Raw genomic sequence first — 14,820 nt, forward strand, 5'->3', positions numbered from 1 at the left:
GACAAGCAGGTAGTGTAGACAGGGTGGATCTGCTGGCCAGGCAGGCAGTTTAGATAGCGTGGATCTACTGGCCCGGCAGGTAGTATAGACAGGGTGGACCTGCTGGACAGGCAGGTAGTGTAGACAGGGTGGATCTGCTGGGCAGGCAGGCAGTGTAGATAGCGTCGATCTACCGGCCCGGCAGGTAATATAGACAGGGTGGATCTGCTGGCAGGCAGGTAGTGTAGATAGGGTGGATCTACTGGCCAGGCATGTAGTGTAGACAGGGGAGATCTGCTGGATAGGCAGGTAGTATAGACAGTGTGGATGTGCTGGAGAGGCAGGTAGCATAGACAGGGCGTATCTGCTGGACAGGCAGGTAGTGTAGACAGAGTGGATCTGCTGGACAGGCATGTAGTACAGACAGGGCAGGTCTCCTGGACAGGCATGTAGGGGAGATAGCGTGGAACTACTGCCCAGGCAGGTAGTGTAGACAGGGTGGATCTGCTGGAAAGGCAGGTAGTGTATACATGGTGGACCTGCTGGATAAGCAGGTAGTGTAGAGAGGGTGGATCTGCTGGGCAGGCAGGTAGTGTAGACAGGGTGGACCTGCTGGACAAGCAAGTAGTGTAGACAGTGTGGATCTGCTGGCCAGGCAGGTAGTGTAGATTGCGTGGATCTACTGGCCAGGCAGGTAGTATAGACAGGGTGGATCTGCTGAGCAGGCAGGTAGTGTAGACAGGGCGGATCCGCTGGACAAGCAGGTAGTGTAGACAGGGTGGTCTGCTGTACAGGCATTTAGCATAGACACGGTGGATCTGCTGCCAGGTAGGTAGCATAGACAGGTTGGATCAGCTGGCCAGGGAGGTAGTATAGACAGGGTGGATCTGCTGGCCAGGCAGGTAGTGTAGAGAGGGTCAATCTGCTGGACAGGAAGGTAGTAAAGAGAGGGTAGATCTGCTGGACAGGCAGGTTGTGGAGATAGCATGGATCTACTGGCCAGGCAGGTAGTGTAGACAGCTTGGATCTGCTGGCAGGCACGAAGTGTAGACAGGGTGTACCTGCTGGACAAGCAGGTAGTGTAGACTGGGTGTATCTGCTTGCCAGGGAGGTAGTGTAGATACCGTGGATGTACTGGGCAGGCAGGTAGTGTAGACAGGGTGGATCTTCTGGGCAAGCAGGTAGTGTAGACAGGGTGGACCTGCTGAATAGGCAGTTAGTATAGACAGGGTGGATCGGCTCGAAAGGCAGGTAGTATAGACAGGGTGTCCCTGCTGGACAGGAAAGGAATATAGATAGCATGGATCTACTGGCCAGGCAGGTAGTATAGACAGGGTGGATCTGCTGGGCAGGCAGGTAGTGTAGACAGGGTGGACCTGCAGGATAAGCAAGTAGTGTAGACAGTGTGGATCTGCTGGACAGGCAGGTAGTGTAGATAGCGTGGATCTACTGGCCAGGTAGGGAGTATAGACAGGGCGGATCTGCTGTGCAGGCAGGTAGTGTAGACAGGACGGATCTGCTGGACAAGCAGGTAGTGTAGACAGGGCGGATCTGCTGGGCAGGCAGGTAGTATAGACAGGGTGGATCTGCTCAACAGGCAGGTAGTATAGACAGGTTGGATATGCTGGACAGGAAGGCAGTGTAGATAGCGTGGGTCTACTCGCCAGCCAGGTAGTGTAGACAGGGTGGATCTGCTTTGCAGGCAGGTAGTGTAGACAGGGTGGACCTGCTGGACAAGCTGGTATTGTAGACAGGGCGGATCTGCTGGCTAGGCAGGCAGTGTAGATAGCTTGGATCTACTGGCCAGGCAGGTAGTATAGATAGGGTGGACCTGCTGGACAAGCAGGTAGTGTAGACAGGATGGATCTGCTGGCAGGCAGGCAGTGTAGATACCGTGGATCTACTGTCCAGGCAGGTAGTATAGATAGGGTGGATCTGCTGGGCAGGCAGGTTGTGTAAATAGGGTGAATCTACTGGCCAGGCAGGTAGTGTAGACAGGGGGTTCTGCTGGACAGGCAGGTAGCATAGACAGTGTGGAGGTGCTGGAGAGGCAGGTAGCATAGACAGGGCGGATCTGCTGGACAGGCAGGTAGTGTAGACAGAGTGGATCTGCTGGACAGGCAAGTAGTATAGACAGGGTAGGTCTGCTGGACAGGTAGGTAGGGGAGATTGCGTGGAACTACTGCCCAGGCAGGTAGTGTAGACAGGGTGAATCTGCTGTACAGGCAAGTAGTATAGACAGGGCCGGTCTCCTGGACAGGCAGGTCAGGTGATACCATGGAACTACTGCCCAGGCAGGTAGTGTAGACAGGGTGGATCTGCCGGGAAGGCAGGTGGTGTATACAGGGTGGACCTGCTGGAGAAGCAGGTAATGTAGAGAGGGTGGATCTGCTGGGCAGGCAGGTAGTGTAGACAGGGTGGACCTGCTGTACAAGCAAGTAGTGTAGACAGTGCGGATGTGAACGTTTATTTTTTATTTTATTTTATTTTTTTTGAGATGGAGTCTCTCTCTGTCGCCAGGCTGGAGTGCAGTGGTGCAATCTCAGCTCACTGCCACCTCTGTCTCCTGGGTTAAAGTGATTCTCCTGCCTCAGCCTCCCGAGTAGCTGGGACTACAGGCGTGCGCCACCATGCCCAGATAATTTTTGTATTTTTAGTAGAGACAGGGTTTCACCATGTTGGCCAGGATGGTCTTGATTGAGCTCCTGGCCTTGTGATCCACCCGTCTCGGCCTCCCAAAGTTGCTGGGATTACAGGCATGAGGCACCATGCCTGGCCAAAAAATGTTTTTTTTAGGAATTAGAAAGGCACTTTTGTATGGACTCTATTGCAACTCATGAAAAATATTTGAAAATGCTTCTGTTATTAGTTAACTTTGTTTAATGTTTATTATCTGCAATGCAGTTAAAACTCAGTATTTTAAAAATAAGGTAAACATATGGTCTTTATCCTCATGTATTTTAAGTTATCTGTGAAAATAAGTGTGCTTAACTTCTCAACTGAAATATTAAACTGTAGTCAAAAAAATAGCTGTAGACACAATACTTCTGTTATCTTTATAGGAGTTTTTCTTCATAAGTATGAATTGTAATCAAAGCTCACTTCTAGCCAAAAAACAATATCTATTAAACGATTTCTTTTAAAATGTACTATTTTTTTTCAGTTGTAAAAAGTAAAAGAGCTAGGTTTTATGAACAGGATGGGAAGCCAGTTATATTCGATTTCTGGTTTTAATAAACTAAAGAGAAAAGTGCTTTTTAGGCAAAAATCCTGAGATTTCTAATAACAGACTGTTTTTTTCATCATCTTATTAAATAACCTATTGCACACTGATTACATTTATTCTTACTATTTTCTTTATTTTTTCCCGGATCATTTTTGCAATTTTATTTTTCACAGCATTCTCAATACTTTTCTTCATGTTTCATTAATGTTCTGTATATAGTCCGAATTCTGTAGCAACCTCTTTAGAAGCTCTTTATTAATACCTAGCTGAAATATAAAAAATATGTAAGTGTAAAACTACTCGATTTTATGGGAGCTCATTTGCTTAGTGGACTTTTAGAACTTCACCATTTGGTACATTTCTTTATTAGAGGAAAAGTAAAACATTTAAAATAATTCTTATAGATAACAAGCATTTCAAATATAGTTTATTCTTTCTTAAGTAAGTATTGCTAGGAAAATATGTGAATTTGACTAAAAGTTTAGGTTTTTTTTTTTTTTTTTTTTTTTTTTTTTTTTTTTTTTTTTTTTTTTTTGAGATGGAGTCTCACTGTGTTGCCCAGGCTGGAGTGCAGTGGCACAGTCTCGGGTCACTGCAACCTCCGCCTCCCGGGTTCACGCCATTCTCCTGCCTCAGCCGCCTGAGTAGCTGGGACTACAGGCGCCCGCTACCTCACCTGGCTAATTTTTTGTAATTTTAGTAGAGATGAGGTTTCATTGTGTTAGCGAGGATGGTCTCGATCTCCTGACCTCGTGATCCGCCCGCCTTGGCCTCCCTATAAGTTTAATTTTTAAATGAGCACATGGTACACTGGCCAAAAACCTTCCTCAAGATGAACTAGGGTTTTTACTCATTGGGAATATTCAGCAGTTTGTCTAACAGAAACAATTTAGAAGAAGAATGAAAAGAAAAAGATAGATAAGGCGGTCTCTTAAGAGGTTGAAGGGCATACAAAATCCAGTATATAAAACGTACTAGTCTATTTAGAAAGTTTACCCTGGACAAGAAAAAAATGCCTTCAAGATAGCTACTTTATTAAGAAATGGGGGTGGCCAAGTAAGAGGCCTAAGGAGGAAGTAGGTATGTTTATTAGTTTAGGATGTGTCTTTTTCAGGGCTTAAGTCATCTTAAATAAAAGCTAAAATAATGTAGTGTACTGTAATTTAGATATCGAGGCTGCATGAATAAAATGAAAGAATATAAGTTATAAAATGCAGTTTCTGCTTTAAGATCTCCATTATTGAGTTATCCTCATCTTTGTTTTTTGTTGGCTAATGGACATAAGCTAAAGAGTGCTGTTTGTTAATTATTCTAGGAAGTGTGCTGGAGAAATCCTTAGCTGTCAGCCAAGGTGGAGAGCTCTATGAAGAGTGGCTGGAACTTAGAAACGGTTGCCTCTGCTGTTCAGTGAAGTGAGGAATGTGTTTACTGTGTACATGGTTTACTAGAAATGTTTATTGATTATATTTCCAGCTTTAATTTTCTTGAGTAATTTAACTGAATTTACACAGTTTGCTTCATTGTATTTTCAAACAAATAGAAAATAAACTTATTAGGAAGCATTTTCTTAAAGTGTTTCTTGCTGTCTTTTCTATCTGCTCTAATGTTTTGGTCCTTTTATTGAGTTTTTATTGCTTTTGATGTCAGGGCTTATTTAATCTCTAGTGCATGAAAGTCTCATATGTAAAAAATGATTATTCTGAATTTAATCTGTCATTGGTCATATTTCTAAGTGTTCAACCTTATAAAAAAAATAAATGACTATCAAAAAAGAGAAAAACCTTACATTATGTTCTACTAGTTAAGTTTTCAAGGACAGTGTTCACTAGTCTACCATAGACCCTAGAAGAGTTACCCAACACATAGTAGCACTCAAATATTTGTTGAATGAATTATAAAAATGACTACTTGTACTGTTAATTTTGTGTATTCTAGTGAATTAAATCTCTTCGGCATCATTTACTCCCTTAGGTATTTGACTTTGTGTCAAATGTTTTGGCAAGGATAAAATTATAACAGACTTTCTTGAACATCCAAAATGTAATCTATTAAGGATTTTCCTTCACTTTTCATAAAATAAGAAAAAAGGAAATTAAAACCTTGCATCCTAATGTAAAATAGAATTATATGGTGTTTAATATCAGTGTCCCTTTAGCTATTATATTAAACTACTATAGTTAATAAATTTTATCATTATTTTGTATGTTGGTTTTTAAAAATTTCATAAAGCTATAAAAAGATACTTGGTCAGATAAAGTTTCCTCTGCTTTTAATTTTAATAAAGTATTATTATGTATATGATTTCTTTTTCCCTATTATATATATGCATCTATTGTTTTCTCACTGGTAAATATGGGACGGACATTTTGTTAGAAGGTTAGAAGTGAGTTAAATTTTCACATTCCTAAGGATACTTTTGTCTTGGGTTGTTGAATACATTTTAAAGTGTTTATAATAATCACTTCAAAATATTTAGGTAGTTAACTGTAAATTATGTTTTGGTATTCTCCAGGGACAATGGCCTTAGAGCTATTGAGAATTTGATGCAAAAGAAGGGGAAATTTGATTACATACTGTTAGAGACCACTGGATTAGCAGATCCTGGTAAGAAGTGAGATTATTAATAACCAGAATATAGTTCTGTGATATATTGTAAATAGATGTATTAGAGGAATATCTAAAATGAGTATTAAAGCTTTTGTTAGTATTAAACGAAAAACTTTTTTTGGTTTAAAAGAGGAAAAGTACTCGGTTGTCATTTTCTTTGGCAATTGAATGAATGATCAGAGTATTTCTTGGTACTTTTAAGCTGTTAATAGAATTTGAAGTTTTATTGATTGACTTAGGATTATTTGTAAGAACAGAAGTTGTTAAAAATAAGGACATGTAGGAAGAGCAGAGACGTTCTACCTCTAAGTACAATTGTCCCTTGGCATCCATGGGGTATTAGTTGCAGAACCTCTGAGGATACCAAAATCTATTAATGTTCAAGTCCCTTACATAAAATGGTGTAGTATTTGCCTATAACCTATGCACATCCTCCCATATACTTTAAATCATCTGTAGATTACTTATAATACCTAATACAATGTAAGTGCTGTGTAAGTAGTTATTATACTGCATTGATAAGGTAATCATGACAAGACACTCTAAACTCTACTATGGAAAGCTACACAGAGTCAACCTGTTTCTAACAATGGGTTTCTGTTACCTTCTTACCAAGCTCTAATTCTTGATAAAGTCTGCTTATTTTCCCCAAATAACTTTTAGATAAAATCTTTATTTTCAGTTTGCATAAAAGTTAGTGCTTATTCTATGAATCTGACCCATACCATTATTTTCTTTTTGATCTGGGTCTCTGGCATTGGGGCGATTTGTAAAACTATGTTAAAGTATTTGGGGGTAATTTACTAAACAGGTCATAGTTGTCCAAAAGAAATATTGAAGTATCCTGAGAGTTCAAATGTGATCAGTGGTTATTGTAATTAAAACAATTACATAATAACATCATCCCCATGTTTTCAAAGTAGTATTGAATTAGGCTATTTTGGTCCTTATAGTAGGCATGGGTTTTCATACCTTTCTGATAAATCTGACTGATGATAGGACTTGGACTAATATGTTGGCATTAAATATTATTTGAATCTGGTAAGAAAGAAAAATATATTGTATGCTTTTATTAGAAATAGCAAATATCAGTTTATTTCATCATAGCCAGTTTTGCCATTTTATAGACAAAAACTTGATACTTTTGAGAGTTTAATTAAACACGATTCAGCTTTTCAGAGGAAGAAAGAAAAACTAAAGATCACAGAGAAAGCTTTTATACAAATTGTAGTTATAAAAAATGTTAATGTTTCTTGCTTCTAACTTTCTTTACAATAAAGATTTTATTGTTTGGGTAAACATGGAACATTCATTGTAAAAAAATTTAAATACCTAAAAAATACAAAGAAGAAAGTTGAAAAGTAATCATCTCACTATTGTGATATACAAGTAGGGGCTGGGCATGGTGGCTCATGCCTGTAATCCCAGCACTTTGGGAGGCTGAGGCAGGTGGATCCCTTGAGGCCAGGAGTTCAAGATCAGCCTAGCCAACATGGTGAAATCCAGTCTCTACTGAAAATTCAAAAACTAGCCAGGCGTTGTGGCGCACCCCATAATCCCAGCTACTCAGGAGGCTAAGGCATGAGAATCGCTTGAAAGCTGGGAGGCGGAGGTTGCGGTGAGCCGAGATCACGCCACTGCACTCCAGCCCAGGCAACAGAGCAAGACTGTATACACACACACACGCACATGCACACACACACACACACACACATTCATACACACACACACAAGTAGGTAAATTTTATTCCAGGGATCTCTCTATGCCAGTGCTACTTGGTAGTATGTTGAATGGCAGCCTCAGCCTCAGCTGGGAGCTTGTTAGAAATGCAAATTCTTGACCAACCCAGATCTACTGAATCGGAATCTCTAAGGGAGGGGGTCAAGCAAGCTGTTTTTAATAAGCCCTTCAGGTGATTCTTATACTGTACAGCCATACCGCAGGGATGTTGTGGGCTTAGTTCCATATCACTGCAGTAAACTGAATATCACAATAGAGTGAGTCACACACATTTTTTTGTTTCCCATTGCATATAAAAGTTATGCGTTTTGGCCGGGTGTGATGTCACAGGCCTGTAGTCCCAGCTACTTGGGAGGATCACTTGAGCTCAGGAGTTTGAGGCTGCAGTGAGTCATGATTGCACCACTGCACTCCAGCCTGGATGACAGCATGAGACCCCATTTCTTAAAAAAAAAAAAAAAAAAAAAAAAAAAAAAAGCTGTGTTTATACTATACTGTAGTCTATAAAATGTGTAATAGAATTGTCTAAAAAACATACATACCTTAATTAAAAATATTTATTGCTAAAAAATGCTAACGATCATCTCAGCTTTCAGCAAGTCATAATCTTTTTGCTGGTAGAGGGTCTTGCCACAATGTTGATGGGTGCTGACCAATCAGGGTAGCAGTTACTGAAGGTTGGGGTGGCTATCGCAATTTCATAAGATGATAATGAAGTTTGCTGCATTAGTTGACTCTCCCTTTCATAGAAGATGTCTCTATAGCACATGATGCTATTTGATAGCATTTTACCCACAGTATGACTTCTTTCAAAATTGGAGTCAGTCCTCTCAAACCCTGCTTTATCAATGAAGCTTCTGTCATATTTTAAATCCTTTGTTGTCATTTTGACAGTGTTCATAGCATCTTCACCAGGAGTAGATTCCATCTCGAGAAACCACGTTCTTTTCCCGTCCATAAGAAACAACTTCTCATTAGTTAAAGTTTTCTTATGAGATTGCAGGAATTGAGTCACATCTTCAGACTCCCCTTCTAATTCTAGTTCTCTTACTGTTTCCACCACATCTGCAGTTATTTCCTCCATTGAAGTCTGGAATCCCTCAAAGTCATCTGTGAGGGCTGGAATCATCTTTCAAACTCATTCATGTTGATACTTTGATCTCCCATGAATCACAAATGTTCTTAATGGCATCTAGAATGATGAATCCTTTCCAGAAGGTTTTCTGTTTACTTTGCCCAGATCCATCAGAGGAATCACTGTCTATGGTAGCTATAGCCTTATGAAATATATTTCTTAAATAAGACTTAAAAGTCAAAGTTACTCCTTGATCAGTGGGCTGCAGAATGGATGTTGTGTTAGCAGGCATGAAAACAACATTAATCTCCTTGTACATCTCCATCACAGCTCTTGGGTGATCAGGTGCGTTGTCAATGAGCAATAATATTTTGAAGGAATCTTTTCTTTTCTAAGCAGTAGATCTCAATGGTGGGCTTAAAATAAACCATGCTGTAAACAGATGTGCTGTCATCTAGGCTTTATTATTTATAGAAAACAGGCAGAGGAGATTTAGCATAATTCTTAATGGCCCTAGAATTTTCAGGATGGTAAATGATTATTGGCTTCAACTTGAAGTCACCAGCTGCTTTAGCCTCTAACAAGAGAGTCAGCCTGTCCTTTGAATCTTTGAAGCCAGGCATTGACTTCTCTATAGCTATGAAAGTCCTAAATGGCATCTTCTTCGAAAAGGAGGCCATTTCATCTCCATTAAAAATCTGTTGCTGGCCGGGCTCGGTGGCTCATGCCTGTAATCTCAGCACTTTGGGAGGCTCAGGTGGGCAGATCACGAGTTCAGGAGTTCAAGACCAGCCTGGCCAACATAGTGAAACCCCATCTTGACTAAAAATACCAAAAATTAGCCTGGCTTGGTGGTGGGAGCCTGTAATCCCAGTTACTTGGGAGGCTGAGGCAGGAGAATGGCTTGAACCTGGGAGGCGGAGGTGGCAGTGAGCTGAGATTGCACATTGCACTCCAGCCTGGGTGACAGAGCGAGACTCCATCTCAAAATAAATAAATAAATAAATAAAAAATAAGTCTGTTGCTTAGTGTAGCTACTTTCATGAATGATGTTAGCTACATCTTCTAGGTAGTTTACTACAGCTTCTATATCAGCATTTGCTGCTTTCCCTTGCACTTTTATGTTATGGAGATGGCTTCTTTCTTTAAATCCTGTGAACCAACCTCTGCTACCTTCCAACTTTTCTTCTCTAGCTTCCTCACCTCTCTCAGCCTTCATAGAACTGAAGAGAGTTAGGGTTGCTCTGAATTAGGCTTTGGCTTAAGGGAACATTGTGGCTTGTTTGATCATCTATCCAGACCACTTCATATCAGCAATAAGGCTGCTTTATTATCATTTGTGTGTTTACTGGAGTAGCACTTTTAATTTCCTTCAAGAACTTTTCCTTTGCATTCACAACTTAGCTAACTGGCTCAAGAGACCTAGCTTTTGGCGTATCTTGGCTTTCAACATAACTTCCTCACTAAGCATAATCATTTCTAGCTCTTGATTTAAAGTGAGAAACAGGTGACTGTTCCTTTCACTTGAACACTTAGAGGCCATTGTAGGATATTAACTGGCCTAGTTTCATGTTGATCATATTCTTTATGTTGTCATGGTTCTGTCATAATTCTTTTAGTTCTATGTTTTAATAGTTTTGGTGCTCATTACCAGTACTGTTGCTTCTCCATTCCCGAGTTAGTCTATCTCCTGATTGAATTTCATTGTCAGGCAGTCTTTTCAAGTTACAGGTACTGCATGCATTCTTTGGGTTCTTATACACTTCATTGATTCAAAATATTTGTCTTTTGTTTTTATATTACTTGAAGGATTACTTGGCTAGGTATAAAATTTATCAGTCACACTTTTTTCCCCCTCAACTTTGTAAATGTTGTTCCATAATCTCCTAGTGTTTGATTGGCTGGATTTCATTGTCCAATGTTTTCTCCTTTTATTAGGAAGAATTTGTGAGTATTATAGTCTCTGAGTTTCAATGCTTGCTGTTTTCTTTAATGCTTGAGAATGTCTGTCTATTGCTTTCGTTCCTGAAAAATAACTTGTTTGGGAACACTTTCATTAGAACTTTGTGGTCACTGTTTTATTATTTTGGGACATCTAGTGTTACTGTAGAAAAGTCTGATTTTTCTCCCTCCCTCCTTGAAGGCACTTTTTTTTTTTTTAAATCTAAAATGCCTGAGAGTTTTCTTCTTTATTTTTGAAATTCAGTAATATAAACAAGGTATATCTAAGTGTCACTTATAATCATTTTTCCCTAAATTATAATATGCCCTTAGTTCTTCTAAGAACATTTTCCTGGTTTATTACCATGAATACTTTTTTTTGGTCAAATTATTAGATCCTCTACTTCATGACACCAGTTTTTTTAATACTGAATTTTCTTTTGTTCTTCGTATGTATTCTAATTGCCTTGATTTTGTCTTTTCAGATGCTGTGATCATCTGAAGGCTTTCTTTTTGTCAATAATTCTGTTTTCTCCAGTGTCTGTCCTGTTTTTGATATTTTAAATGAATTAATTGGTTAAATCATTGTGTTATATAGGCTCTAAGTTTCTTTAGCACTACAAACTGCATTTTCATCTTATTCTGCTTCTTCTTGCTTTTGAGCTTGTTTATTATAAGGTTGTATTGTTTTCAAGTTCTTCATTATGATGAAGTTGTTGAGAATTTTCTTTAGTTTTTATTGGGTTATGTATCCTTCCAGAATGGGTTCTTTGCCACTTGTGTGCCCTATTCATTTCTTCATTTTGTGTTCTTTCTTGCTTTTTATTCCCTGTATGTGTGTGTTTCTTTTTGTCAGGCTGTAATACATATGCATACATGTTTCTTCTTGATATGGGAGAACTTCTATGTGGTGCTGATGGGAAATATTTTTAATACTCCACTCTCCTTACCCAAGTTTGTTTTTCTCCTGAGCCCTAGTTTGAAAGCTGTATATTGTTGGAGTGGAGGGAAAGAGAAGGGAAAAGTGGTGATTCAGAGAGCCAAAGGGGGCAATGTGGCTTTTAGGCTCTGCTCTCTTGAAGTACCAAGTATCTCACTCTTGGGTCTGCCCAACTGCTTATGAATAAAATTCCTTTGCCTTGTATGGGGACATCATTCGACCTCAGACCTCTCATTTCTCTTTGTTCTGAGCCCTAGAATGTGACCTGACCTTCTCCTTCCCAAAGCATGGAGATGGTTAAAACTCACTCTTGAAATTTTTTTGTTGACTTTTCCCTGTGTTGCTTATTCATTCCTCGGCTCTACTTTTTGCCATTTTGGAGTGTATTTCTGGTAAGTGTTTAGGATTTTGTAAACTATTTCCCTACAACCTCTTATTGGAGGTAGGGGTAGAGTTGGGAATGACCATCAATCACCTATAACTTTGTTTCTTATTTTGACTATCAGTCTTCAAAATTTATGGCAGGCCCTTTTATATTTGGTTGCTGCTAATAAAATGTTGGCCTTTTTGTTTTATTTTTTGTTTTTATTTTTTGTTTTATTAGATTTTGAAGAAGGGAGATCCTAAAATGTAGTTCAGGTTTTCTCAGTGTCAGCACAAATAACATTTTGGGTTGGATCATTATTTGTTGTGAGGGGGTTGCCCTGTGCAGAGTGGGATATTTAACAACATCCCTGGCTTCTACCCACTAGATGCCAGTAGCATTCCCCTAGTTAAGACAACCAAAAACATCTTCAGACATTGCCAAATATTCCCTGGGGAGAAAAGCACCCTGGTTTGAGAGCCACTGATCAATTTTGTTCATTCATCTTTACTCCTCCTAAATACCTACATCCAAATTTTAAATAGATCTTTCTCATGTAGTCTGGCAAGTATTATATCAAAGATAAATACCCGTTTTAGAATAAAGCATTAATATACTCTCACATTTCAACTTAAGAGGCAAATATTAACAGTAGGATTTGTAAACTATTTATTGGAATAAAAATCAATGAATTTTTAAAAATTACAAAATGATTTATGTATGTTAGATATTTTACTGAGTGAAAAAATTCATGCTTTTTTAAATGACTTATTGTTTGGAGTAGTGATACAGTAGGTTTAATTTTCCCCCTCATTAATTAAAATCATGTTTTAGCCAAGAAAGTGAACAAAATTCTTATTTCCCGTTTTGGAGACTGACACTCTCCAGTTCTAAGTTAAATAATCGTCATGGTAAAGTAATTTCCTTGAAAAGAACGGACATTGATTCAGCCCCTGTTACTCACAAATCCTATTTGAGTCAAATTGGAAAACTATTAAGTTTTTGGGAAAAAAAATCAATAGGTATCAGGAAACCATTAGATCTTGTGGCCCTTGCTATATCTTGCATGAGTAATCACTGTAAACAGCTGACAGGTATTTCATTGTTGACACCGAGTGATGCTTGGGGGACTACATCTTGTCAGAGTAGGTGGACAGCTTTAGACGTTGGAATGCGTTTGATTATCCTTGTTTTTCTCCTACACTCATTCTTTTAGACAGCCCTGTCACTAACTGGGCCCGTGATGCTTTCAAAAATCAAATACTTTCCTTGCTGTCAGTTTTCTTTTTCTTGCGTTGTGGCATACTAATCAGGGTATGTGGTTTGGTACTGAACCAATTTCTGTCAAAAGCAAGTTTTAATTTATTATTTAGGAAAAATTTTTCCTAAGACCCAGGTTTTATACAGTACTAAATAAATAGTGTGAGAAATAATTAGTAATGCCATAGAGTATATAATTTTACTTCTAGTTCTACACAGATTGCAAGTAAATTTTTTTGGGGCAAGTGATTTTGGAATTATCTATGTTTTGTTTTCCTTTTCCTTTAGAGTGATAATTCACTATTTATGATTGAATGATTATCATATTAAAGAGGTGAGAAAATAAAAATAAGTCTGATGTGCACAAAGCCATACTGCTCAAATTGTTTGATAATATCTGTTAATTAAATTATTATGGCATCGGTAGAAGAATGATGTTTTGTTTATATGTGGTTAGAATTGGTCTTTTTTAAAGGAAATAACGAGAGATGGAAATGGAATGGGTATAAATAGTAAAAGGTTCTATCACTATAATTCCCTTTTGCTATAAATAGTTAAAGGTTCTATCACTATAATTTCCATAAGAAGATATATGTGTTTACCTGTTAATTTTATCAGGGCAAATTAAAACATGGATAGAATCATGTTTCTCAGTGTGAAGAAATATTTTTATTTGATGAATATTATATATTTTCAGGTGCAGTGGCTTCTATGTTTTGGGATGATGCTGAATTAGGGAGTGATATTTACCTTGATGGTAAGTTAAAAAACAGTTTTCTTTTATCTTTCTTGTTTTTTTTTTTTTCTGAGACAGAGTCTCACTTTGTTGCCCAGACTGGAGTGCATGGAGTGCAGTGGCATGATCTCAGCTCACTGCAACCTTTACCTCCTGGGTTCAAGTGATTCTCCTGCCTCAGCCTCCCGAGTAGCTGGGACTACAGGCATGCACCATTGTACCTGGCTAATTTTTGGATTTTTAGTAGAGATGGGGTTTCGCCATGTTGGCCTGACTGGTCTTGAACCCCTGACTTCAGGTGATCTGCCAGCCTCGGCCTCCCAAAGTGCTGGGATTACAGGCGTGAGCCACCACACCCTGCCTCTTTTGTTTTTAAGTAAAATCTTTATGGTTAAGCTTATTGTTGTTCATTCATATTATAACTTTAATTCCTTGCATTGTTGTTCTTTTCACACTTTAGTTTAATGATGAAATCTTTGTTCATATAGATTAAAAAACCCCAGACATTGGTGGAACTCGATGTCACTCAACTTCCAATTTAGTACTTCCACTAAGGTTTTCTTTTAAAAAAAAAATGCTTTGTAGGTTTTCTGTATCCTCTGTTGTTTGATTTATGCCCTTAATATAATGTTAGAGCCTTTTATTTTAATCCGCCAGGCAATATGAGGATCATATTTTTGCTTTTGTTTTCTCTTGAAGATAAGAATTAAACACTCCTCCCTTACTTTATTTACCTGAACACTTTTGGGCAATGATATGCCTTCATTTAAAATATATTAGAAACTTTCTTAGTTAAGCGACTATGTTTTCTCCCTTTCTCTTTCCCTTTTTCACCTTTTTAAAAACCAGTCGAAATTTTCTTACTTTTTCAAAAGTAATAATCATTAAGAAATTTAAGAATTATTAAGCTGGGCCCCATCATTGAGCTCTAATATATGTGGCGGGTAACTG

The 14,820-nt window shown here is 38.5% G+C and overlaps 1 protein-coding gene across 2 annotated transcripts in view; it reads left to right on the forward strand.

Moving 5' to 3' along the window:
* The window catches only part of LOC112206648 (zinc-regulated GTPase metalloprotein activator 1A-like), a 58,219-nt gene that overhangs the window by 16,055 nt on the left and 27,344 nt on the right, over positions 1-14,820 (forward strand). For both annotated transcript variants that reach the window (XM_063812712.1, XM_063812713.1), the window contains exons 2-4: positions 4,521-4,617; positions 5,718-5,809; positions 13,831-13,890. In XM_063812712.1, coding sequence (XP_063668782.1) covers positions 5,749-5,809; positions 13,831-13,890 — 121 coding nt within the window. In that variant the 5' untranslated portion in view covers positions 4,521-4,617; positions 5,718-5,748. The remainder of the gene's footprint in view (positions 1-4,520; positions 4,618-5,717; positions 5,810-13,830; positions 13,891-14,820) is intronic.

The sequence above is a fragment of the Pan troglodytes genome, chromosome 5, assembly GCF_028858775.2.
Source record: "Pan troglodytes isolate AG18354 chromosome 5, NHGRI_mPanTro3-v2.0_pri, whole genome shotgun sequence".
Taxonomy (NCBI): Eukaryota; Metazoa; Chordata; class Mammalia; order Primates; family Hominidae; genus Pan; species Pan troglodytes.